At 44.8% G+C, this 26,619-nt stretch overlaps 1 protein-coding gene across 1 annotated transcript in view; it reads left to right on the top strand.

Moving 5' to 3' along the window:
* Positions 1-18,505, top strand: part of Tbcel (tubulin folding cofactor E like) — a 59,897-nt gene extending 41,392 nt beyond the window's left edge. Inside the window, exon 8 of the mRNA XM_036192465.1 lies at positions 14,635-18,505. Within this exon, the coding sequence (XP_036048358.1) occupies positions 14,635-14,953 (319 nt within the window). The 3' untranslated portion in view covers positions 14,954-18,505. The remainder of the gene's footprint in view (positions 1-14,634) is intronic.
* Positions 18,506-26,619: the final 8,114 nt, after the last annotated feature.

The following is a 26,619-nucleotide window of genomic DNA, read 5'->3' as shown; positions in this document are numbered from 1 at the left end:
CTTGGAATTTCTCCCTCTAGACCTGGCAGTGCAGGGAAATGCTAAAGAGAGCCTCTGGATTCCATCCACATCCAAATGTGACTCCTTTATTTCCCCTGACACTTAATCACCTACCTTGGCTGCCATGTCTACAAACTTTTTTGGGTGATACGTTCGGCCTGGCGTTGTGGAGAAACGGAATGGGTAGCTGTGAGGTGCAGTTTCCAGGAGGATGTTATTCTGAGGGCTAAGCTTTGAAACCTTGTAAAGCTTGTGAGTGTAAAAGCTGTTTTGCAAGCTGTTTGCTGGATGAACTCAGGGTCTGTCCTGCACTCCGCTGGCAGCCTTCGGGGCTGCAGACCTTCTCCAACTCAGGAAGAACTGGCGTGATTTTTGACCCAAGTGAAGAGATCGGTGGAGATGCAAGGAGAGTCACCATCAGCAAGCCTCGGTGGTGACACTGTCTGTGCCTCTCTCAGGGGAAGGAATCACTCCCGCTTTCAGTTTAATGCTGCAGTTGAACAAGGTTCACGGCTCCTTAAAGTGACCCTACAGACTCCACAATTCGTTCATTGCTGCAAAGGATTCACACAGACTCTTTAAGTAATGCATTCGTTTGTTTTGGTGTAGGTACATGCGCACGCGCACACACACATGCACACCTGTGAGTATGGAAGCCAGAGATTGCTATCTGCTGTTTTCCTTAGTTGCTCAGTTGCTCTCCATATTATTTTTTGAGACAAGGTCTCTCACTGAAGCTGGGGCTCAAGGATTTAGTTAGCTTGCCAGCAAGTTCCAGGAATCCTCCTATCTCAGAGATTATGTGTGTGTGTGTGTGTGTGTGTGTGTGTGTGTGTGTGTGTGTGTGTGTGTTATCCCTGACTTTTTCCAGTGCTGTTGTGGATCTAACTCAGGTGGCAAGCACTGTGCTGACTGAGCTCTCTCTCCAGGCCCTGATTATAATGACCATTCCTTCCCTCCTACCTCTTTATCTCAGTATACCTACTGTCCCATCCACTAGTGCCTAAATGCCACCAGTTGGCTACTTCTGTCCTTCCAGTGGAAACAGATAGACTGATTTCAGTCCTCTGTCCACGTCTCTGACCTTTGAAGGCTTTTTCAGAGACGTGGGTGTTCCTCTTACAGTTTCAAGGCTTAGAGTAAGAAGTGTCTTCTGGGTCCTTCTAAGGTTTCATGAATAGAAGGTGGGTAGAAGGGTAGTGTGGGTGACATGATCACTTGTGTTATTCTTGTGTCCCTCAGGTTTTGAATTCTTGCACACTTATATTTAGCATCTCAGCTTCCTTTAGCATAGACCACGACTAAATCCACTTTCTGGTCAGCTAGCTGGACACACACTGTAACTGCTCTCTGCTGCTAATGGGGCCTATCAGATTTGAAAACTTTTGGTAAGTTCTATACCTACAGAGCCAGCAGGAGCTAAAAATGCCTTTCCTTCCTTGGTCTGCATGATCAGGCTCTATTTGTATACTTTCTAATATGTCTATCTTCTCAATGACTAGAGTTGTGTTTTATGATTACCATCTCTGAATGTGCCATGGTCTGATGCTAACTGGCTGGATATATATGGTATTAATGTATCCTTATAGGGCGATTTTAGAGAATCAGACTCATTAATAAGTGAGGAAGGGCTACCCAGTTAGCAGGGGTGTTCAACACTTCCATACACCTTCAATCTATTACTCTCATGTCCTTTTTTTCTAAAAATATTTTACTTTTTAGATTTTTTTAAAAATTACATATAGATGTGTGTGTGGATCTGTATGTGGGTCTGTGAATGTGAGTGTGGGTACTGGTGGAGGCCAAAGGTGTTAGATATCCTGGAGCCGGAGTTATGGGTAGCTTTAGGCCACCCAGTGGGAGTGCTAGGAACTGCACTCTGGTCCTCTGCAAGAGTGGCATGTGCCCTTAACTTCTGAACCATCTCTCCTTCCTCCAATCACTGCCTCGGCTTTTCCGTGGCCATTTGACTAGTACAGACTTTACTCACTTGCAGTTAAGAAGCAAGGATATAAACTCCTGTATATTTTTTTATGGCTGCCTTAGCTGTTTTGTTAGAAAAATAAAGGCACTTTTTTGGGGAGGACAAAAATGGGATCTTACTATGTAGCTCAGGCTAGCCTCAAACTCACGTTATTTATTTAAATTCATTTTTATTTATGTGTGTTAGAGGGTGAGTTGTTTGGGTGCCCATGGAGGCCAGAAGACCTCCTTGACTCCCTGGAGCTGGAGTGAACAAGTGGTTTGTGAGTTGCCCAACAAGGGTTCTGGGAACCAAACTCTGGTCCTCCAGAAAAGCAGGGAACATTCTTAACCCCAGAACCCCCTCTCCAGCCTCTACCCGTGAACTCTTGATGCTCCTTTGTGAGCGCTGTGAGTGCTGGGATGATAAGCCACACATGGCCATGCCTGGCTAGATCGTACTTTTAATAGGACCCGCATTTTAGCCTCCTCCCTGGTGTAGTTATGGAGATCTCACCCTAACCTAGCAGGTGCTGTGCCTCATGGCCTTGAATTCATAAGCTCCTCATTATGGCAGCACTGTCAGGTACCCCGAGCTTTGCACGTGACCATGAGTGATAATTAGTTCTTTCACTTCTCCAGACTGATTTAAGAGTGTCTCTGGGAGGACTGATATGATACCCACTGGCCTCTGCCCGGCAGAAACCAAGCGCAGATTGCCCTTCATTACCTGAGAGTCGATTGCTTGTAATTCATCTACTCTCTAATTTCTTAGTGCAAACAATGGACTCAACTCTGAACAAGTTAAGTTGGGTAGGAATTTAGTGAGAATAATGGATGCTGTGTGGCTCACAGAACTGACAAGAAGATTAGGGAATTATACTTGGGCAGGATCAGTGCAATGCAAGGCCCAGGCAGGATTTCTGTATCCATACACGAGCAACATGCTTTGGATATGAAGGTTGGACAGCAGTCAGCATGCCACCATCGCCATCCAACCTTTGTAGCCATGCCTGCGGATCCTCAGATCTCTGTCTGCTGCCGGCAACCTCTGAAGGAACTAGAGAGATGGCCACGCACTTGAGAGTGCTTTCTGTTCTTACCGAAGACTCAACTGTGGTTCCCAGTACCCATGTGGCAGCTCACAACTGTCCGGAATTCCAGTTCCAGGGCGTCTGGTGCCCTCTTGTGAGCTCTGTGGGCTCCTGCACACATGTGATGGACAGAGAGGTATACATACACGTAAAATAAGCACACACAAGCTGTCATGCCTGCATCTTTGCTTAGTACTTAAGATTTAAAAGGACAGGCTTGTGCCATATCCTCTCTTCTAGTTTCTGGGGAACACGGAAAGAATATCTTCTCTTTGGCCTTTGCACTTCTTTTAGCTGCTTGCATCTCGTGTGTTTTGAAACATTCCCCCCACCCCCAAGGCCCTAATCAGAAGCACATTCAGGTATTGATAGCCAAAGCTGACTTCCATCATCCACTTCAGTGCCTGTTCCCTAGTAGTTTTCATAGAAATCTCCTGGTGGACCTATTCAGCAAAAACTTTGAGTCCTTGTGACATGCCAGAACCATGTTATGCATTTAAAAAAGGAACTATGGGGCCTCGTGACGTGGCACAGCGGGTAAAGGTGGTGGCCACCAAGCCCGACAACATGAGTTCCATATGTGGTACCCACGTGGTGTGAAGAGAGCGCTGCCTCCTCAAATTACCTTTTGTGCCTCTGCATGTGCCATGGCACCCGTGTCCACAAAGTAAATGAGTGTAATGCACCCTTTAAAGAAGCTGTAGTGGCATTTATGCTTGATAGGCAGAGGGAGTGGCAGGTAAGAGGACAGTGTATATAAAGTGCAGAGTGTGGAGTAAGAGTGGTGATACATGAGCAGAGTACTGTGCTCCCCTCTTCTCTTTCAGATTACATGCATCACCTCTTCCTAAAATACTGATGAAGCACACACAGCCCTGGTCATCTTAGTACACGGTGGAATTGTGACTCCTTAGGTAATCCAGTGTTTGCCCTGAGTCAGAGGGCTTTAGACTCCTGGAAAGCATGTCCATTTGTTTTGGAGAAAATATTTCTCTTCCTTTGATTGAATTTGCTTCTGGTGGTGGTGGTACTTTTAAATCAGTGTCCAATTCAGTTTCCTGTGCTCTGACTTCCTCTACAAGTTTCCTCTAGTAACTTGGTTTTCTCTGCTAACTTCCTCTATAGTCTCCCTGAGTTTCAGTTTCCTGAAAACCTCTCTCTGGTTTTCCTGCCCTGTGTTAATTAGAGACCCAGGTTGTCTCTGAGTGGCACATGAAGGGCTGTGATGGCGAGCTGAGGGTCCCTTAGATAGCAGAGTTACCTGGTGACTCAGTAGCTTTCTTCACATCTGTTTGGTTGTGATTGATCACAATCAGGGAAACTCACTATGGACAACCCAGAGATTTACTGAGTCTGTTTTCCTACCCCAGAATAAAATGTTTAGGGCACTGAAGGGAGCTGTACATCAGTGTTGTGAGAGTGTCTTATAAGTGTAAGAGTTCAGTAATTGCTTACAGGTGCTCAGTTACCCTTTTCCCTCTCCTGCTGGGTGGGGCCTCCTTGCTATGGCTGCTTATGGTGAATAACTGGCTAACAGGAAACTGAGCCACCAGACATAGGCTGCATGTTTATTTACTTCGTGAAACAACCAAAGAAGAAAAGTCTCTGTTCTCAGATTCTTGGCCCTCAAGCATCCCGGTGTTTGCTGGTCAATAGGCCCGTTCTTTTAGAGCCTTCCTCTATGCCTCGTCTCCCAGAGGCTTGGGGAGCAGTGGTGTACTGTTTCACAGTAATCAAGGGTGTGCTGCAGGTGGCTCGAAAGATGTCCTCTCCTGGCTGGTCATGTTTCAATGCCTGGATTCTTCTGCCTCACCAGGAGAACTTCTAGGAATTGACTCTAGATCCTAGCCGGGGTTCAGGGGACGGTTTAATTTACTTACTGAATATTTGCTGTAAACCAAGTGGTACTGGACCAGAAACTGGGGTATGTGGACAAACCATGGTGTCTGGAGAGGTTTGCTTTAGGGCCACACTGAAGGTACCTTTCTTTGGCTGGGTCCTGACCTCTAGAGGCTGTTTTCTCAGACCTTTCCTCCTTAGAGCCTTCTTTTTTGCTTTCATCCACTTTATACCATGAACCAGTCCTGTGGCTCTGAATACCACCGGGGTTGTGCTAACCACCACATCGACACCCCTCAATTACAGACCAGTGTTTCCAGTTATCTGCTTGATGTATCACCTGGATGATGAAACATAGTGTATCAAACTTTTGATGTGTTCTCTCCCACACCCGATCCTCCTCACCACATCTGCCCCTCTGCCCACACCTGATCCTCCTCACCACATCTGCCCCTCTGCCCACACCCGATCCTCCTCACCACATCTGCCCCTTTTCCCACACCTGATCCTCCTCACCACATCTGCCCCTCTTCCCACACCTGATCCTCCTCACCACATTTGCCCCTTTTCCCACACCCGATCCTCCTCACCACATTTGCCCCTTTTCCCACACCTGATCCTCTTCATCACATCTGCCCCTCTGCCCACACCTGATCCTCCTCACCACATCTGCCCCTCTGCCCATTCCTTTGTTCCTGCCCTAAGCTCTTGCAAGAGTTATGGAGTCACCTATGATTTGACCCCTTTAACACAATTCCTCATGCTGTGAGAGTATGGCACTGTAGTGACATTTCTCCACTCAGAGTACATGGGGAAGATTAGACCAGGGAAAAGACTACCCTTTCCTAGGAAATGTTTGTGTTAACCTGGAGGTGAGAAGAATATTCTGGATGGTGTTTTCACATAACTAGTGGGGCAGAACTTGGGAAGTGCTGTCTGTAGCGGAGTAGGGAGGAGCCGGGTGGGCTGCTGAGTTCTTAGCTGCTCTTTTCCTCACTAGGAAATTGCTGAAGTTTGATGTGTATATGGGTCGGTTCAAAGGGTAGGCTTGGGTTCTTGTCCAAGGAGGGGCTGAAAGAGACCTGGAGACTGAATTAGCAATGGAGACAGTACTGGACACCGCAGGTCTTTATAGAGGATGCCCATGTTTGGCTGAATTACAGAATTCAGTCCTCAGAAAACACATTACACAGTTGTACTTGATTTCAGATATTTATAGTGGAGATTCCTCTGGGGGTATATAAACATCACTCAGGGAGACAGGCGCCTCCCTGATGATGGCTCCAGCACATGTGTATTATTTTTATTCTGCCCTTTATCAGATGCCTGTCACACTGCTTCTGTTTACCGTTTTCCCTCCATCTTGTATTTGCTCGCTCTCTCCATCTCCTCGGAGAGATTGGATTTAAATTGCTTCTTTAGTGCTGAACTATTACGTAGCCCTCAGTTTCATTTTAAAGAGAGAAAAAGAGGACAAAAGGAAGAACTTCCTTTTGGATGCCAGCCTCCAAAGCATCATGTATCTTTGGGGTCCAGTGGCTTCTTGTTCTGAGCACAGTTGGGGGAAGTAAGTGAGCTGATTTGGGGTGTCTTTTGTTAGACTTTGGAATTTCATACTTCATCCAAAGCATTGTAAGAGCCACGTTAACAGTTAACTGCTAACCGAGGAACGCTGCCATCAGAGCCTGCAACAGAGCCAGAGGAGCAGCTTTCTTAGCTTTGCTCTGCCTCCCTGCCCTCTAAAGCTGGTCCCTCGCTTTGTATCCTGGGAAGGCTCCTGTATGATGTCAAGGATTAGGCGGCCAGTTCCTCGAGTGCTTACTTAGTTGTCGCCAGTGGTATGCTTTGTGAAGTATGGAGGGTATTTTTTCCTGCCAGAGACTAATGGCTTTTCTTAGCTGAGCTGATTGTATCTGCCTGTGATTGTGAGACAGGGCAGCAGGCTGTATTTGGACACCGCCCTGATGAAGGCCCATTTTGTCTCCTGTGCTGGAGGAATCCTAGCACACCGAGCCCGTTACCTCATATTCCTTCCACACAGAGGACTCGCTGTTGTGAAGAACATTCCTCCCCTGGACACAGGTCTCCTGGGGTTCTCTGCATTGCCAAGCTCCATCATCCTCTGTCAGGCTGGTGACACAGCACTGCTCGGTTAGGCTGGGAGTCTGAGGAGAGACAAAGGGGGCTTTCTCCTCCCAGCTCCTTGGAGACCCTCGGAAATGTTAGCTTCCCCTGTGGCTCAAAGCCTTTGTCACCCCAGTCACCCAGGTCTTGGGTTTGACTTCTTGCCTCTTTCCCAGCCCTGCAGGAGGTAGCTGCCTTCCTGTCTTGATGGCAGTTACAGATGAGTATTCCAGTATACCTACAGAAGGGAGGAAGCATGCCCTGGTCTTGTGGACGTTGTCTTTGTTCTCTGAACTTTAGCTTTGGCCAGAACAAGTAGCCAGCTTTATCTTTTTGGTGGTTTTTTTTTTTTTTTTTTAAATGAAAAATAATAATGAAAAATACTAAGAATAATAAAACACTCACTTTCCACTATTCAGAATTGATGAGGTCAGTATTTCATATTATTTTTACTTTATTTTTAATTAAAAAGAAATAATATTATAGGAAAAAATAGGGTCCTTTTTTCCTCTCCTCCCATCCTATTCCTTATTTCAGGAAGCAACCAGAGCAAGAATTTTTTTTTTTAAGATTTATTTTTTGAGAGAGAGAGAGAGAGAGAGAGAGAGAGAGAGAGAGAGAGCGCGAGCGCGAGCCCACAGAGGCCAGAAGAGTGTCAGATCCCCTTGGAGCTAGATCTGGGTGGTTGGGAGCTGTCTGATGAGGTAGGCACTGGGAACTGAACTCAAGTCCTCTGCAAAGCCAGCCAGTGCTCCCAGCTGTTGAGCCGTTCCTCCAGCCCCTCGTGTCCACAATTTGATGGGCATCTTTGATATCTCGTTCTAGAACCACCGTCAAGATATAAAGTAGGGTTTAGGTTTCTGTGTCAAGGAAGCATCTTCCCGTGGTTCTGTAGCATTTCTACCTGGTCTTTTCAGTTTGTATTTTGTTGGGAACAGGATCCCCCTCCCCATCACTCCCCTCCAACTCTTTCCCCACCGAATCTCCATCCCAACTTCATGTACTCTTTTGTTTGTTTGTTTGTTTGTTTTAACATAGGTCAGCTAATGCTGGCAGTATGTGCATGGGTGTAGGGCATGCACTAGAGCGTGGAAACCTACTGGAGGGGTGGAGGGCTGCGTGCCTGAAGAACAGCAATGCTCCCTTGTCTGGTGGCCCAGCTGCCAGGAGCTCCTCAGCTAGAGGTGTGGTTTTGTGAGTCCCTCTCCATCCTTGATGCAGTTTGACTGGCTTGAGCCTGTGCTGGTCTTGTGCATACAGCCGCAGCTGCTGCTTGGTCACACCACATCTGAAGGGAGTCACACCACATCTGAAGGGAGTCTTTTTCCATCTGAAGACCGCTTAAGATATTGTTTTGTATGTGCATTATGGTTTTCACTTATATGCTATTGATTATTGTCATTTTACACAGAACATGCGGGCTCTCATTTCCTGCCATACTGACATGAATTCTGTGACCTGCATGTTGTCTCTGTCCTGTGACTTGCTTATTCATGGTTCTATTTCAGGGCTCTGATGCGGTCCATTGGTACATTTCTCCATTCCTACAGTAATACGTCACTTAGTTCCCAGCAGAGGTAACCCCTCCCCCACCATTGTTTTCAGATTATTGTAGTTATTGTAGGGCTGTTTGCATCCCATGTTGGCTTTAGTAAGTTTCACCAGAGCCCCGCTGTATCTAGATTCCAAGCACAGTGAGTTTGTTGACATATGTGGGGAGAATTAGCATCCTGTCTCTGCTGGCTGCCCTCTGTTAGCAGAGGAGCTCTCTGTGGAATGCCCAACGTTGTGTATCCTTCACAAGTGCTTTCTGTTTCTCTCACAACGTGTTAAGTTCCTTCCTAAGTACTTTATTAAATTCTGTTGCTCTTTCAAATAAGATGACTTTCTCTGTTTCTAGTTGGGTATTGCTGGTAACTAGGAAGACCACTGTAGGTCCTTCATTCTGGTCATCTGTCATTCCTGACAGCATATAGAATGGTTCATATTTCCTTCCTTGGGGGATTTCTGCACACAGGTATTTCCTCAAGTAATTTCAGTGCCGCTCATTTCGTTTGCTGGTGTGATATTTAAAAAGACGGACAGGCTGGGGATGTAGCTCACATGGTAGAACACTTGGGTCACGTGAGTGATGGAGGCTCAGAGTTCCATCCTTAAAACCACCCAAACCAGAAGGCAGTGAGAGAAGCCATCCACTGATCTATCTTCCTCCTCGATTGAAGAGAGTGTATCCAAGGCTTCAGTTTGAAGCATCCTGAGGTGAAACTGGACTTCTACTGAGTTGAGGTAGTTTTGCTCTGGGTTTTCTGGGGTTTCTTTGGTCATTGGATAGCACCAGCTTCTATAGGATGTTCTTTTCGCATTCTGATTAGCGTGTCTTCCTTCAGTCTGGATTTGGAAAGTGTGGTTGCTTTGTGGAACCATTTTTGCATTTCAGTGTTCAACCAGTTATGGAATAAGAAATAACCTTTATAAGCAGGTAGGATTTAATTTTATGCTATTTGGAATTTTCCTACTTATTTTCAAATGTAAAATTGGCTTATAATAATTTTCTGCTATTCTGGTTTTGTAAGTGTTGTACTAGCTTTATAAAATGAGATGGGCTAGTCTTTTTTTATTTTTCTAGTAAATATTTCATTTCGCTTTAAGATTTTTAAACTCATTGTAGTACTCTTACAATCTGTGGGGTAGGTGTTTCTGTTTCTGCATTGCTTTATTTTCAGCTCAGTGGTCACTGCTTCCATATGAAATCTGGTTGAAAATTTTAAACTTGCAGCAAAAAGTACATCTTTCTACTCACATGCTTAGCCAGGAAGTCCACAGTTCCCCAGGCAACCACGGGTAGGCTTTCCTGACAAAGTCCGCTGCAGTTCTGGGCTAAATTTGGTATGGAGATGGTCACAAGGCAGGGGATTCGGTGCATGGTGCCTTTTCAACCCTGGGGAGATCCTTTCCAGTGTCGACGTTCCTCACCTTTTACATTTCTAGTGATGGCCACTTCTGCTTTCCTCCTTATCTTGGTGGACCTAATAAATGGTTATCTCATATCTGGATCCATTTTAAATTTTAAGAAATTTGGGTTGTGTGTATGTATGAGTGTATGTATATGTGTGTGATATGTGCACATGTACAGGCCAAAGGACACTGGGTGTCCTACACTGTCACTTTCTGTCCTGTTCCTTTTGAGATAGACTCCAGCTTAGCCTGGAACTGGTGGTCAGCTAACCCCAACAGTTCCCAGCCTCACCCTCCATGTGCTGAGGTTAGGCTGGCGTTGTTGCACGGGTACTGCTATCTGAATTCAGGCTGCCTGGCTTGCCTAGCAAGCACTCTCAGGCACTGAGGCATTTTTCTAGCCCTACGTTGTTATTTTTTATAATCAGATTTATTGCAATATAACTGACGTGGAGTGCATTTTCACCCTTTTTAGTTTATAGTTCTGGATTTTGACAGTCCCATTATATAACCTCTAACACAACCAGAAACTAAATTCTCATCATCTACAAAATATTTCCTCCTCAGCCTTTTCCCCTGACTCCTACCCTCTGTCAGCTACAGATTGTTTTCTGTGCCTGTTGTCTTGGCTTCTCTACAATAGTGTACCACTGGAGCTATACAGTCTATAGCCAACCCCCCCTGTAATTGAAGCATTCATGAGGATTCATTGTAGTTTCACATGCAGTTGCAAAAACAGTATGTGACAAGTAATAGTTCCCCATTCCCTGTCCCCTGTAGTGGCAGTGTCTTGCGGCACTGTAGTACAACATCACAGCCTTGATCAAAGCATTCACCAGGCCACTGGTCTTGCCTGGATTTTCCACCTTGTGCTTATGTGTGTATATGTGTTAGTTCCATGTATTTTCTTATATATGTACATTCATTTAATCACAGTTTACCTAACCATCTGGATTTGCTCCAAATGTGTGTGTGTGTGTGTGTGTGTGTGTGTGTGTGTGTGTGTGTGTGTGTGTGTGTGTGTGTGTGTATGCGTTTTGCAGGCAGGAAGATCTATGTAAAACTGCCGAATGTGGTAGTATACACTGGTACTCCTAGGTCCAGAGAGGCAGAACTGAGACTGGGGGGTTGCTATGGCTTGGTGTCCAGCCAGTATTGCCTAATTGAAGAGCTTCAGGTCAGTTAGAGACCCTGTCATTCAAGATTTATTCTCTGGGCTCTATAATTACAAATACACATACATGAGAACCTGCACACACATACATGGGGAAGGTACTGCTTTAGATCGCTTTGGTTTGGCATGTGGTCGATCTTGTTTTCATATACACTGGAAAGAGATGTATGTTCTGAGTTACTGGATGATATTTGTGATGTCAGTTAGGTCTGTACATGTGCACACATCACACATATTTGAAACCATTACTGGCTTTTTCTATACTGTTTTGTGATTACTGATGGGAGTATTGGTGTCTCTACCCCATCTCTGCCCTCTGCCTCCTGTATGCTTGGATCATAGCACACTCAGCTTCACTGGCTCTTACATTCAAGTTTTGTCACAGTTACCAGTGAATAGTAAAATGCCTGGTTTTACTTCTGTTCTATCAGATACTGTTTCATTTGTCTCACACACACACACACACACACACACACACACACAATTGTGGCTTGCTTTGAGCCCTGGCCTATGGAGATAGCATTTCTAGTCTGGACTGTTTGCCCTTGACTTTAACCTTGTCTGTTTACCCATTGCTGCTTTGAATTTGGAGAGGAATGCACTACAAGGTGGACTGAAGCCATTTTGATTACAGTCCTGATAATGTTGGTAAATGTGTGCAGATTAAAATAATTTAACTACTGTCTGGTAGTTATATGAATTCCATCATCATATGAATCACACTATCCATTCACTGGTAATTTTGGCCACCTTGAGTTAAAGAAATTGTGAATTGGCTGGGTGTGGTGTCACATGCCTTTAAACCCAGCACTAGGGAGGCAGAAGCAGGAAAGCTGTGAGTCTAAGGCCAGTCTAGGGTCCTTAAATGCCTTGTTTTTTTCAATGATACAAAAAAAGCAAAAGGAGGGTATTAGATGCTGTGCTGTATGTGATAGGCGAGAGTAGGTAGTTAGTGGAAGTGTATTAAATTGAAGCCCTTGAGGAAGTCAGGTGGGGAAGGTCTATAGCTTAAGCTAATAAAGAACATAAGCTTTGCTTGGGAGGCAATTGGACAGAGAGAAATCAAGTGTTAGGACCATACAAATGAGAAATGAGGTACACTTCTGTGACTGTAGGATGTGGAGGCTGAGATGAGAGATTCCAAAGCTCAAGACCACATGGCCTACATGATGAGACACTTCAAAAAATGGGAGAAGAATAAAGGTATCATTGAAGGAAAATTGAAAGGGGACATGTAGGAGTGAGAATTGAGTTTCTAGAATGGCACTCATTATTACAGCAAGCCACCAGGCTGCTTGAAACTAAGGGATGTGGCCAACAACAGAGCTGAAGGTCTCAGCTCTCTCTCCCTTTGCTCTGAAGGGTTGTCCCTTCTTGGCAGTTTGGGGGTGTTGCTCTTGTTTCTGTGTCTCTGTAGTCTGGCACGGAAACATTTCTTCAAATTGATTTAGCTCATTGGACCACATATGGATTCCACGGCCATTTGTGAGCTTCTCTTGCATCATCATGGTTGTCTGTGCTTGTGGGAAGGCATGTGACAGGAAGGCATGGGAAAGATTTCATGGAGCCATCTGCAATCTCATGGCCTGGTGGTTGTGTTCATTTGGTTTTATATGCATGTGTGTCCTACAGTGTTGTGATTGGCTTACCCTTTGCTAAAATCCTGACATCCTGACGGTGGGTAGACAGGCCGGCTTCCAATCCCTGGGGCTTTTCTCTGTCCTGGTTCCTCCACGCCCTGGCTGCCTTTTATCCCTGGCTCCATGTCTTTGGCTGAGGAAGGCTTTCTCTCTTCACCTCCTTTCTCCAAAGGGGTTTCCACAGTCTGAAGATGTGACTTGATCAGTTATCCCCCACACTACTGAGCTCTGGGCTCCATTTGAAAGGTTTTGGTCATGAGGTTGTGCATCTGTTGGTTGCTGCTGATGGTGTGTGGTTTGGGTTTGGGTTTTCTTGTTTGTTTTAATCTGCACTCAAGCACTGGGAGACAGTTCTACAGGCTGCCACGTCCCTCCTGAGAAGACCAGTTTTAGGTTCTACTGTGTGTGTATGTTTTACTATTGTAAGCTCCAAAGCAGTGTGGATAGAATGCTGATTTTTTTTTCGTCTATGAACTTAGAATGTACAGGCATTTACTCACCAATTGTTTTATTTATGGCTGTCCTTCAGGTAGGAAGGACAGGACTTAGCATCCTACATTTGCTAATGAGGAAGCAGATCCAGAGGCCTCTGTGAGCTGCAAAGTCATCCTGTTAATTGTAAGGCAGGTTGGAAAGTCAGGGCCTGGGCTATTTTTACTACACCGTTTCTCCCTCCATCTCTCCACACAATGTCTTACTGTGTCATTAGCGGCCTACTAACCTTATTATGACACTGAGTGTACTGAATCAGAGAAGCCAGAAGTGGAGTGTGAGAGCTGGAACATACTGCCACGTGACTGTCAAGTTCTGATCTCTAATTAACCTAGTGTGTCTTCGTCATGGCAAAACTAAAGGTGACTCTTTCCCCCTCTCTGGTATGTAGGAGACTGCCCAGCTTCCTCCATCAAATCAGACTTCATTCCTCCAAGGCTAGCAGTGGATACAAGCATTTCCATGTAGGAACTTACTACCGGGGGACCATGTCCTCACCTCTGTAACTCACTTCCTCTTAGTGTGCGGTGCTGTTTTATTTCTGCTCTGATGACAGCACATCTTTATTTGTGGTCTACTTTTTCCAAGAATGAGTCCTTGATCCTTGTGTAACTCTTGTATTTCGCTAGGGTCAGGCTGGAGCATTCAAATAAGGCTTCATGGAAAGAGCTGGATAATTGCTGGAATACATATTGTTACTGTTGTCCTATAAATTATGGCTTCTTGCTACTCCCCTATAGTCCCAAGAAATGTGCTTGGTTAGGTGTTTTCCCTTCTCAGAGGTAACACCCCAGAAAGCACTCTAGGAGGGATGGGACTTTTCCCTGCTGCCTTTGTAGCACGCACTTCTCGAGGTTGTTTTCTTTCTCAGACTTTTTTCCATCCCCAGTTGCTTGAGACAGAGTTTCCTATAGCCAAGACTGCCCTTGACCTTGCTGTGTAGCTAAGGCTGACCTTGAACTTCTAATCCCCCTGCCTCTACCTCCGGAGAGCTAGGTTACAGGTGTGCACCACTCCATCTTTTTATGCAGTCTGGGTCGTCGTGTGTGTTTGGCAGTCACCCTGCTAACTGAGAGACATCCTCAGCCCCACTAGGCCTATTTGTGAGTAGCAGAGGCCTGGGGACCATCTTCAGGAGAAATGCTTCTACCCCCAAGTGTGTGGTCTTACTGTGGCCTCAGCAGAGCAGCCGTATCAATACACAGAGGTCAACGATCACTCCGTAGCGAGGTCTGCCTGTAGGACGAAAGGGATGGACAGTCAAGACAAGATGAGAAAAGATGGAGAGCAGCAGTGTGGTTTGCTGGTGTGCTGTGAGTAATTTAAGGTGACGTTGTTCTGTTTACACTTCTAGGTATCATGAACTCATTACAAAATACGGGAAATTGGAGCCTTTGGCCGAAGTGGACCTGAGACCCCAGAGCAGCGCGAAGGTAGAAGTCCACTTTAATGACCAAGTGGAGGAAATGAGCATCCGTCTGGACCAAACAGTAGCAGAACTGAAGAAGCAACTGAAAACTCTGGTGCAGCTGCCCACAAGCAGCATGCTCCTCTACTACTTCGACCATGAGGCCCCCTTCGGCCCGGAAGAGATGAAGTACAGCTCCCGAGCACTGCACTCTTTCGGCATTAGGGATGGAGATAAAATTTTTGTGGAATCAAAAACAAAATAACCTCTACCAGCCTTGTAAAAACTCACATAAGGACTTCCTGCAGGGTGTTTGTTTCCAGCGTGCTTTTCTTTAGGAGGAAGGGCATTTCCGTTTCGTTTGGGTTTTGTTTAGCTTTTGGAGGGGTTTTGTATATTTTCTTCCCCTAGAATGGGTAGGGGATTGTTTTTGGTATTTTCTACCACAGATTTCTTCAGCTAGGTCAGCAGACCTGGCTGCATCTGCAGTTTTCTCTCTCTCTCTCTCTCTCATGAAAGATGACAGAGAAATCACCGACTTCTTACTGTGTTGCTGGGGTTTGTCAGCCGCTAGGCTCGAAGACAGAGTGGTCCCTCAGAGGGGTGGTGCAGTGTTCAGATCCAGAGATGGGGATCTTCCCTGGAAGGGCCGGCACCTTCCATCTCCGGTTCTTCTTCCCTCCTCTTTTCCTTTCTGGGGTCCATTTTTCACTCTGACTTGCACACTTAACCTGGTAGTTTTATTCTGTTTATAATTTACTTGGTGGTTTTTTGTTCCCCCTCAAATTTGACACACACACATACACCCATTCTCCATTTTAAATGCTTTTGAATATTTTAAGCATTTTCTCAGCCGGATTCTGATCTCAGGAACTCCGTTAGGCTTTTAAAGAGAAGTAGGTGAAGAGTTAAACCCAAGGAAATGTACTGTTGCCCTGGCAGCGTGGGCGGAGGAACGCTTTAACCCCTCTGCTCCTGGAAGCCTCTCCTGCATTCCTTGAGCCATCACGCCCATTAAGTCTTTTCTTTCTGCTTAGGGATTGCATTTCCTGACAGCTTTATCACATAAGCTACTGGAAATAAAGGGAGAGCCTGGACAGTTCTGGGGATGCACTCCACAGCCGAGGCAGCAGATAGGCTGGCCAGGGTGTGGGGCAGAGGTGGAGGGGTCAAGAGAGAGTGAGCTTGCCCAGGCTCCTGCCAAATCTCCCATCTGAAGCCCTGTCCTTCCAATGTCATTAAAAGAGAGATTTTCATCAAAGGGAACTGTGGTTCCCACCTTTTTCTTGGGACTTTGTGATGTCATATTGAACAGCTGTTTTGTATTTTATTTTATGTCCCTATGGAATGATTTTGTCTAATCTATGAGTGAAGTTTCAAGGTCACAACTCCCCAGGTTTCTTTTGCAGAAGTGTATCTAAGCCACTGTCCTTTATTTAACACCAGTTCCCTACATACTCTGGAACCTTGTTCCTTGTTAATTAGATTAGGTCCTTCAGTATGCAGATTGTTTTCTTTTTGCCTTTGTTATGGGGGTCCACTTCTCCTACAAACTTCATTTCTTGTCAACTCTTTAGATGGTCCTTATGGCTTCTTCACGGATGGGAGCTGTGGTTTTTAGTTTCCTCCACCGCGTGGCAGGCGTTTGTTCTCTTGATGCACTTCAGGTTCAGTATCTCTAAAGCTGTTGACTCAGGCCTACAGAAGCAGGCCTGCATTCACCGCAGCGCTAAAGGTGAAGAAAACCAAAGGGTTTAGAAAGATGAGCGAGGCCAGTTCTCCTGCTGCAGACTTTATCTCAGAATTCTAAAAGTGAGCAGCAGGGATCAGGCCAGTATAGACAAGGACAATTATTTTGCAGTTGCATTTTCTGGACAGATTTTTGGAAATAAGAAAAAAAAAGTGTGGCCACAGTGTCACGAAGATGAAGACTGGGTGCTTTGTGTCTGTGCGCGTGAGTGCGGAGGAGGATGCGAGCAAAACTGTAATGGAGACTTTGCTTTTGTCGGCCCGGGAAACAAATGCACTCTTATTTTTGAACTTCGGAGCCACTACCGTCCCACGGCAGAAGGCAGAGTGAGCACTTACACTCGGCATAAGTGGAATGGTCACAATAAGATATTTTATATATGACAGAGCTTTACGAGATGCTTTTTTACTCTCTGAGACCCGTTTCTTCTGTTGCTACGGAACACAGTGTGTGTCTACTGCAGGCCTAACCCTTCATTACAGTTGCATGGAAAGGGAACTGCTCATCCAGTCCAACTGGTGGAGATATTTCTAGGGCATTGTAATTGGTGGTTTGAATAATTGCCGAATCATTTCCAATTAAGAAAATCTCAAAGACAGTCCTTGGGCTTCTAGAAGTATAGAAGTAACTGAGAAAGCTGTTTGAGCATGCGTATTTCCAGATTTATTTGGGTGGCTGAGTAAAGAGGCTGCTTTTGAAATAAACTTGGTGCTGTGTAGACATTTATAATTATTTATAATTTTATAATACTCTGTTATAAAATTATTTTTATAACAGACACAGAAGGAGGTAAGAAGAGACTGGACCTTTGAGTCTGCACAATATGCATCATGCTTGTCTGTAGCTTGTCTGTATTTTAATATTGACTCCATCAGATCGAGTGGGAGCATATTGTTGACAGGAGACAAAATGCTGTCCTCACTGGTATTACAGAGATGTGCCTTCAGGCACAGCAGAAAGAACATGCCTTTCTAAAGTAGAAATTCTTTTCAGTTGTGGAAAAGGGAAGGAATAACACAAGAAAGCCAAACCCAAACCCAGAGTCCTACCTGTGGGGAGCTGCTAAAGCTGTAGTCCAAATGGATTTATGAGTTTGATTGTTGAGATCTAGATTTCTTTACAAGAAGGAAAGGCCCACAGTTGCCTATTTCTGCAGCCTGTTGCCATAAATGCATGAGAAAGCAGCCAGGATGAACACTCCGTTTAAAGACCTTTTGGTGAAAGTGAAGCCAAAGGGCTCAGGGCTGAGATGCTACACCCACAGAGCTGCTTAACTAAGGTGAAGAGCAAATGCAATTGCAACTGGGGTTTTTAGCTATGTCACCCCACCAGCCATGCTGGGAGCAGAGGACAACTTTGTTATGCACTTTGGATCACCATGGGAGCCATGCCACCCATAGCTTTTCCTAACCCACAGAGTGTGGCTCTCTACACTGCAGCTTAGGCCCAAGGGCTGGTAGAGCATGACTTCAGAATGTTGGATAGTTCTCACGTACTGTCATATTGTTTATGAATTTGACTTTTCCCTTCATTTCATGTAAGACTGAAATGCAAACAAACTGCTTTCAAGAATGCCCAGAAGCTCTGTGTCCCCAAATGTTGTGAACTCTACTGTTTTTCATAGGTGCTTCCTTCAAATGTATGTTTCTTGTAGTGACAGAGAGGGACTGGATTCTCAGGCCCTTTACAGTTGTCTCCTGCAGTTAATGGAAATATAAATAAATATATATATATATATATATATATATATTTTATTTTAGAATATAATTTAAACATGAAGGTCTATTCTTTGCACTTTTTATTAATATATAGAGAGAGATAATCTTTAAAAAATTAAAAATCCAAGTCCATTTACTCCTTGTGTTCTGGGTGTTTATTCTGGAGTGTTGGGACAAAGATGTATGATTGTTTTTTATACACCTAAAAGATGGAAATTGGTTCTGGAGTGCCTTCTTGAGGGGATTGGCCTAAGCTATTAGGAACCTGGCCATTTTGCCAAATGTAATGGGAATTTTGCTGAGGTTGAAAAAAATCTCAATTAAAAATTTTATTTAAAAAAAAAAGCTTTTACTTTTTTGTTAGCAAATGTCTAGGTTTCCAACACACTTTCTACACTCTTTTTTTCCCTTTATTAAATAAGATCGAAAACTTCATTTTGGTGAAATACAAATTTATCAGTTTTTATTCAAGGTCCATTTTTCTTGAAAACATTTTCTACAAGTTGGGCATTTTACCTTTATCTGTTTATCAATAATTTCTTGGTAAGCTGTTAGGAATTAACATTCTTTTGAGAATTAAGGACCAAAGAGTGTGCTTCTGTACTTAAAAGATAGCCCATGAAATTCTGTCAGTGCTTCCAAAGCACATGGCTGTCCTCTGTCTAAACTCAAGGTGAAGGTTGCTTCCTGTGCAGATTTTAAAGAATAGATACCCTCAAGTTTTGGGTTAAAGTCTGTTTAGTTACTGTCTTGGGGTTTTAGTGCTATGAAAAGACACCACAAAGGAAAACATTTCATTGGGATGGTTCGCTTACAGTTTCAGAGGTTCAGTCCATTATCATCATCATGGGGAGCATGGCAGCAGGCAGGAAGACATGGTTCTGGAGCTGAGAGTCCTTACATCTTGCAGGCAACAGAAGTCAACTGGAAAACTGGGCATAGGAAACCTCAAAAGCCCGCCCCCACAGTGACACACTTCCTCCAACAAGGCCATACCTACTCCAACAAAGCCGCACCTCCTAATAGTGCCACTCCCCATGAGATTTAGGGGCCAATTACATTCACACTACCACAGGTACCATTTATTTTTAGCTGCTCCAAGTACTTAGAAGATGGACACACATTTAGGCATCCAGCTGTTGATCTGAAGCTGCTCTGGCTTCCTCCAGGTACTAGTATCACAGACTGACCCCTGAGGTCACATGTCCCTTTCCAGCCCCTCTGGAAAAGAAACTCCCATTGGTCTTTGTGTTGACTTTCTGAGGCAGGCCCTGATGGGGAAAGTGGCTGCATAAGTAGGTTGTTTAACTTGCCCCAAACAACACAGTTGGTAAATGACACTTGGCTCCAGCAAATTGACAACTATGGGTAGTGCCTGGGGCTGAAACCCCACCCTCCAACCCACACCTTTATTGTTAATCCTCCCAGCTAGAACAAAATTACTGAGATGCTGACAGTCCTCAATCCAGCCTCAAAGAGCCCTGTGCCAAATCGAGAATTGTCAAGTTGTGGTTGATAGCTGTCTACTGAAATCCTTGCTTCTCTGAAACGCCATATTGGGTGCTTGTGATTGATGCTGTTGATAAAGAAAAGTGAACCCATGATATGATGTAAGGAGACTGGTAATTTTTTTTTTTTTTTTAACCTCAGGTCATTCTTTATTTCAGTATGGAGCCAAGGGTGAGAGAGGCACTCAGTTCCAACTGAGATTAGTGTCAGGGACACCCACGTTTCAAGTGAACTCCAATCGGCATTTATCAAGGAAGGGGAAATACGTGTATAGCCTGATGGAGCCCTTTTGTGGTTGCTGCTGCCATTGTTACTCCCTCGCATTCAAGAAGGAGCTGTGTGAAGCATATAAATATTGCCTACAAAATAAAGACCTGGCCTACAGGATCCAGGTCTGCCAAGCCAAGTCCAATGCAGTTTGAATTTGTGGAGTCCTTCAAAGCTGCCGCATTCCTTGCGTGCTGTTTAGTCACTTTGAGTCATGTAATTAATGCGTTAAGTAAGAACAGCCACGGGAGAGTCAGACATGATGGAATTACAGAGAAAAATGCCAGGGGCACATTTGAGGGCAGGTGTCTGCTTTATCCAGGAAATACAGCAGGGGTGGTGTGAACTGTCTTGGTTGTGTTAAAATACCATTCGTTCGTTTCATATTTTACATTACAAAGAGACAGCATTAAGATGTTTAAACTTCACTTCCAAACAGGTGACCTCCACAGGGTTTAAAACTCCAGCAATGTAAGGAAGGTAGACATTGAAAAACCCTCATTGTAATATGCCTTCTGCCTCATTGTTCATTTCTTGTGTCCTCAGTGTTTACACAAATAAAGCAAATCCAAGTACACATTCTAGTTGCTTTGGTCTTAGACAGTGAAGGGTGCAATTGCATACTGTCACTACTAGCCTTGCTTTCTCTGTCCGTAAAGAATATCTTGGAGCTGTCTCTGTAATAGGACACAGGGAACCACCTTAGCCTCTTTATACACTAAGGATTCATTGTATGCACTGATGTATCCGATGGATAACTTATTCCTTGACATTTGAATTTCTCACCTCTCTCTGTCTCTCTCTGCTGCATTCAGTGTGCTGCCAGAAGCAGCACGTGTTCTTTTGGTTTGTACCCTTAATCCTAGCACTTGAGAGGCAGAGGCAGGTGGGTCTCTGTGGGTTCAAGGCCAGCCTAATCTACAGAGTGACTTCTGTAGGCTAACCAGGACTACACAGTGAGACCCTGTCTCAACAAAACAAAAACAAAATAACATAAAGCTGCCATGGTTTATTATTTGGTACAGCCTTGTAGAATCTGACTTTTACTGTGGTTGAGATTGATACCGTGGGTTCTTGGCAAAGAGTTCACCTTCCCAGCCAGGCTTTGCAGGCCCAGGCGCTTGGATTCAACACACAGCCCATGTCATGTGGTATCAGTCAGGCACAAGGGAAGAAGGATTCATTCTAGCTTAGACTTTCCAGAGACTTCAGTCCTATCAGCTCTGTTGGCTCTGGGCTCGTGGTAAGATAGAACAGCCTAGTGCAGGGTGAAAGTGACGGAGAAGAAGCAGGAAAGGGTGGGGTCAAGGTAGACCCATGGGAGGCACATCACCCACATCACACTTCTTCAGCCAGGCCCCACCCGCCATGGTCTCCACAGTCTCTCAATTGTCTATCAGATTCTGAGTCTATCAATTGGTGAGTTAGACGATTACGTCAGAGCCCTTCCAAGCTAGTTGTTTCCAGAAATGCTCCCAGGGACATGCCCAATGCTATGCCTTACTGAAGTGCATGTTTCTCTACCATATCAAGTTGACATATAATCATACAGTGAACTGCACACTTCACCTGTCCTATGAACCATTGTTCTCTGAAGCCTGGCCTTGGAGGTTTCATCTCTGCCACAGGAGGTGTAAGTATTAGTCTTGTTTAACAATGTGTGAGCACTTTTCAGCTAAGGGACCCTGGAAGGTGGATCACTTGCCCTGAAATCCTGTGCTTCTTGTCTGTAATAAGCTTTAGTCAAAGCTGACTTTTACCTGCCATTGAAGTGTCTTGTAGAGAACATGCTGTTCCTTGGGGGGATGGAGAATACAGTGAGCCTGTGCCCCTCTGATCTCAATGTGCTAGAAGGGTATTAGAAGAAAGCCAGTTCTGAGTTTGTAGTTACATGAGTCTACATAGAACTTACTGTTTTAACTGCTTAGCTGCAGCTAGGAAGGTAACTCTATGTAAAGGACTTGCCTAGCCTGTGTGAGGCCCTGGCTCCTTCCCAACATCACAAACTAATAATGAATTCTTTGGTTAGATGCACTTAAGTTGATTTTAGAAAGTGGATAAAACTTCAGATTTGAACATCTTTTGTTATTGAACCTTTAGGGAATATTCTGATTCATAAATAAATATTGACAAGCATCACTCTGTGATTTTTCAAACATCCAACATCATATTTTTTCATATGAATATTGGCCCAGAATACAGAACACAAATGTGGCTAGAACATAAAGAAATAGAACTTAGGGAAATAATAATTTTTTAAACATAGAGTCCTAAAGTATTTGTTTTATTATCTAAACTCAATATTTGCAGTGTTCAATTAAATATCACTTTGATTTGCCAATAAATATAAAAAATTTTGGAAATATTACCTTGGTTTTTTTTTTTGTTGTTGTTGTTTGTTTGTTTGTTTTTGCTTTTTCGAGACAGCGTTTCTCTGTGTAGATTTGCGCCTTTCCTGGAACTTGCTTGTTTTTTAAGGATGAAAAACCGAGCCTGCAAGATGGCTCAGCAGGTAAGGGCACTCGCTGTGTAAGCGTGGCAACTTGTACCCAGAACCTATATATAAAGGTGGAAGGAGAGAGCTGACTTCTGAAAGTTGTTCTGTGACCTCCATGCACACATTATGCCCACCCGCACATAACAGTAAAGAATTAAAATTAACTGGCTGTGGTGGAGCTCACCTTTAATCCTAGCACCTAGGAGGCAGAGGCAGGTGGATCCCTGTGAGTTTGAGGCCAGCCTGGTCTACATAGCACATGCCAAGTTAACCAGAGTTAGATAGACCCTATTTTAAACAAACAAAAACCATGAGAAGCCTATTGTTTATGTAAGTATACCATCTTCTGGGAGTCAATCTAGAGGACCAGGAGTGGAGATCTGAAGACTCTTAGAGGTTGTGTGTGTGTGTGTGTGTGTGTGTGTGTGTGTGTGTGTGTGTGTGAAAGTCTGTTGTGTAAAACCCCCCAGGAGCACAATTGCATTTTTCTCTGTCATGCCATCTACTTTGAGGATCTGCTATTACTCCTTTCTAGGGAAAAATGTGTGTGTGTGTGTGTGTGTGTGTGTGTGTGTGTGTGTGTATATGGATATATATAAGGATGGATATATATATCCATCCTTAGGTAATAGTTACCTCAGTTAGCTAGATCTGGGGGTGTTGGGAATAAACCTAGTCACTAGGTAAGTGGTAGAAATAAGTTCATTCAGAAAACAGAGCTTGTGTGGGGTTCAAGGTACCCACATCCCAGGTTCAGTTTCTTGGGAAGCAAAAATTGAGATACAGTGAGGGAGTGGCAAGTCTGTGGGAAATGACACCTGGAAAGGAAGAGAGAAGCATCAGGATGAGGCAGGAAATGCCTTCAGACTGAGCTGCAGATCCATCAAAGGTAGCCTCATTCAATGGAATGTTCCGGAACAAAGAAGTCCTGCTAGGTGAACAGAAACGGCTCTGGCCATCTACCAATGATGTCCTCAGTCACTGGGGCAGAGGCACAAGAACATACCCCATTCTGAACAGCGTGGACACTGAAGGGATGATTGTTGGGAGCTGGATGCACACCGTTCTCCTTGCAGTCTCCTAGAAATCACCGAAGGTGGATCTGACACGTGTGTCTTGTGGAGACACAGTCCAGCTGAGGCAAGAAGGGCTCCAATTCATCTACTGCTGAGAAAAACTCCTCTAGGCTCTGGGGAGCCTCAGTTTCTGAGGGGAACTGGGGAGAGGGAGGTTAGGGAAGTGACCTACAGCTGTCTGTCACTGCATTGATTGCAGGGCCGTATCTGGTGCCTGTACACTCCCTTCTCCCTCAGCGCTTGTCTTATGCTGGTCTTATGTCCTAGAGGGCTCCCTGATAGCTTCATCCAAACATTGATTTGTGAATATCTGAGAGCCTGGTGACCATATGCTGCTCAGTCTGTGACTGTCACATGTGTCCCTCAGTCACAAGGCAGTAAAGTCATACCAAGAGGCACCAGAATGAGTCACCCAAGCTCTGCTTTATTACCTCTCCTCAAATCCATCTTGTTAATGGAGCCCTGTGCCCTCCTGTTGATCTCGTCAGCTAGTCCTGACACAAGGGACCCAGGGCGTCCTAGATTGTGGTTCCATGGGTGCTTGTCATGTCTCTGCTAAGGTACCCCCCCCAAAACACACACACCTGCTACATCTGCTTCTTAAGCAGTTTACTTCACTACTCAAGTATCTTCTCAGCCATGCTATGTATGCTGTAACCTGCATACCCACTGTCAGGGTCCACACTCCCGGCTCCCTCACTGTGAAATGCTTTTCCTAGTGAGGTGCTCTGGATCTTGCATCCTGCAGGCCTCCCTCCCATTGACAGCTCTGGCTCAAGCCTCTGGGCAAGAAAAGCACATTCACATGCATTAGGTGGACTTTTCATGACTGTGGCAAGGACCTGAGAGAAAGGAGCAGTTTCACGTTTCAGTTCATGGATTGCCTGGACCGAGGGATTAAAGCCATTGCTTGGGGCCATAGGGTAAGGCAGAATATCATGGTGGCAGAAGCATGCTGCAGAGACTCTTTGCTTCCAGAAAGTAAAGGGAATGTAAGAAAGACCCAGGACCAGATGTGTCCTTTAGTGGCATGCCCCTAGTGACGTACTTCCTCTAGCTAGGCCCTCCTCCACAGCTCTATCACATCCCAACAGTCTGTAAAACATGGTAACCTGTGGCACATTAGTCAATAATTAGTTAATGCCAGAGCCCTCAGGATATAGCTATCTCCCCAAAGAATTACTTCTGAACACTGCTAGCATCAGGAGCGAGCCTTGAATACACGAGTCTTTTGGAGGACACCTTGTGTTGAAACCATAAGTATTTAAACTAGGCTTTATCTCTGCTCACTCTCCCAGGATAAAAGTGGTTCCATTCAATCATTTTGCTGCTAAGAGGTTAGTCACCATCCCTGAGAAATAGTGGCATACTGGGGCTCAGCTGTGCTCTGTCATCCATGCGTTGAGCCCTTAAAGACGGGAGGCACTAGAAGAGCCTTGCTAACTGGGAGTTGGTACTCTTGGTCCCCTCTGCCTCCATCCCTGAGGCTGTGGCCACCTTATACATGTACCCATTGTACCCACATGGACAGAGCCTGTTTCACATCCACGGTTGAGTGTCTTTGTCTAGTGAGTCCTTTTCTATAGCAGATGCTCTCGTGGGTGTTTATATATGACACAAAGATCTTCACACTTTGCATTCACTCCCTTCTGTCTAGTCACATGTCTCCTTGTCACTGGTTTTCCAACAGTCCAAGCCATTGTCCAGCTGGCAATGTGGCTCAGCACTGCCTTTGAGTTTGCACATACTGTCTCCTCAAAACACTTCTCCTCTGGTACAAAGTACATGACACAACAGATTACCCAAAGCTCCACACACTGGAAAGATGCCTCCTTCTCCTTGTTAAAATCACCAGCATTCTCATAAGAATTCCCAGTAGAACAACACAAGACATGTATGTGAGGCTGTCATATAGCTAACATCTATCTGCTACACACACACACACACACACACACACACACACACACACACACACCACATCACCTATACAAACTTTACCTCAGACTGTCGTACATGCCTTCATCTACATGACCAGATATGAAATGTAGGATCTGGGATCTGGGTGACAAGTGACAGAACCTGAACTCCCTAGTTAGGCATTGTGTTCATGACTATTCTCTGTTATCATTTCCACCCTATGACAGATTGCTGGGATCTACCTGCCTTTGGACCTTGGATCTAATAGGGCTCAGATCATAAAAGAAAATAACGAATGGCCATTTGTCTCTTGGACAAATGTCCCATCAGAGGCTCCAGTCATATACCAGTGGCTTATTCTGAAGAGGCGTATCTCTTTGCTGGCAGAAGCATGACCTTATTGTGGAACACCAGGGGCCTGCATTGTAGTTTAACCACCAGGCTTTGCTATGGACTACCCATTTCATCTCTTTCCACCACTAACATCTTATCAACATCAAATGGTCAACAGAACTTATGGCCTGAGTGGCAGAGCTATTTGTTTGCATTGTAGCCTAGAGCTACTACAGAATTCATTCACACTGTCAGGCCAGCTCCATTTGGGCTGACCTCCAGAGCCAGAGCAATTTTTCTAGGTCTGTAATGTGTGGCCTTCAGAACCTAAAGACATAGACAAAGAAAGGAGAGTCTTTTAGGGCTACAAAATAAGTACTTTGCCTTTCACTTTGGAGGAGGTGTTCTTGGCCACCAGGTTTTTGAAAGTTTTATTGAAATAGTAGCCTTGAGTCTGGAGGATTTATCTTCCACTTCATAGGACATATGGCACCAGGACATCAAACCTTCTGCCATCCCTGGATCATCATGCCCAGGATGCTGAGGTTTTTTACTATGTAGTGAATCAGCATAATATACTGGGAGACCCAGATGGTACAGAACACTTTGCATTATATTATAAAAGAAAGTGTCTTGGTCTATTGTCCGATGTTATAACAGAATGCCAGAGATCAGGTAAATTATAAAGAAAAGAAGTTCTTTGGGCCTCATGATTCTGCAAGTCTAAGAGTATGATGCTGGTACTGTTCAGCTTGTCAGCCTTCTGCTGTTCTGGACAAGGCAAAAAGCAGAAAGGTCAGCATGGAATAGAGAAGAGAATAGAGAAGGCCAAGACAGCAGCCTGCTCTCATGGTGGCCTACCAG

The sequence above is a fragment of the Onychomys torridus genome, chromosome 7 (genome assembly GCF_903995425.1).
Source record: "Onychomys torridus chromosome 7, mOncTor1.1, whole genome shotgun sequence".
NCBI classification, from domain to species: domain Eukaryota; kingdom Metazoa; phylum Chordata; class Mammalia; order Rodentia; family Cricetidae; genus Onychomys; species Onychomys torridus.
The sequence above is the reverse complement of the archived record's forward strand: the minus strand, read 5'-3'. Positions and strand labels throughout refer to the sequence as shown.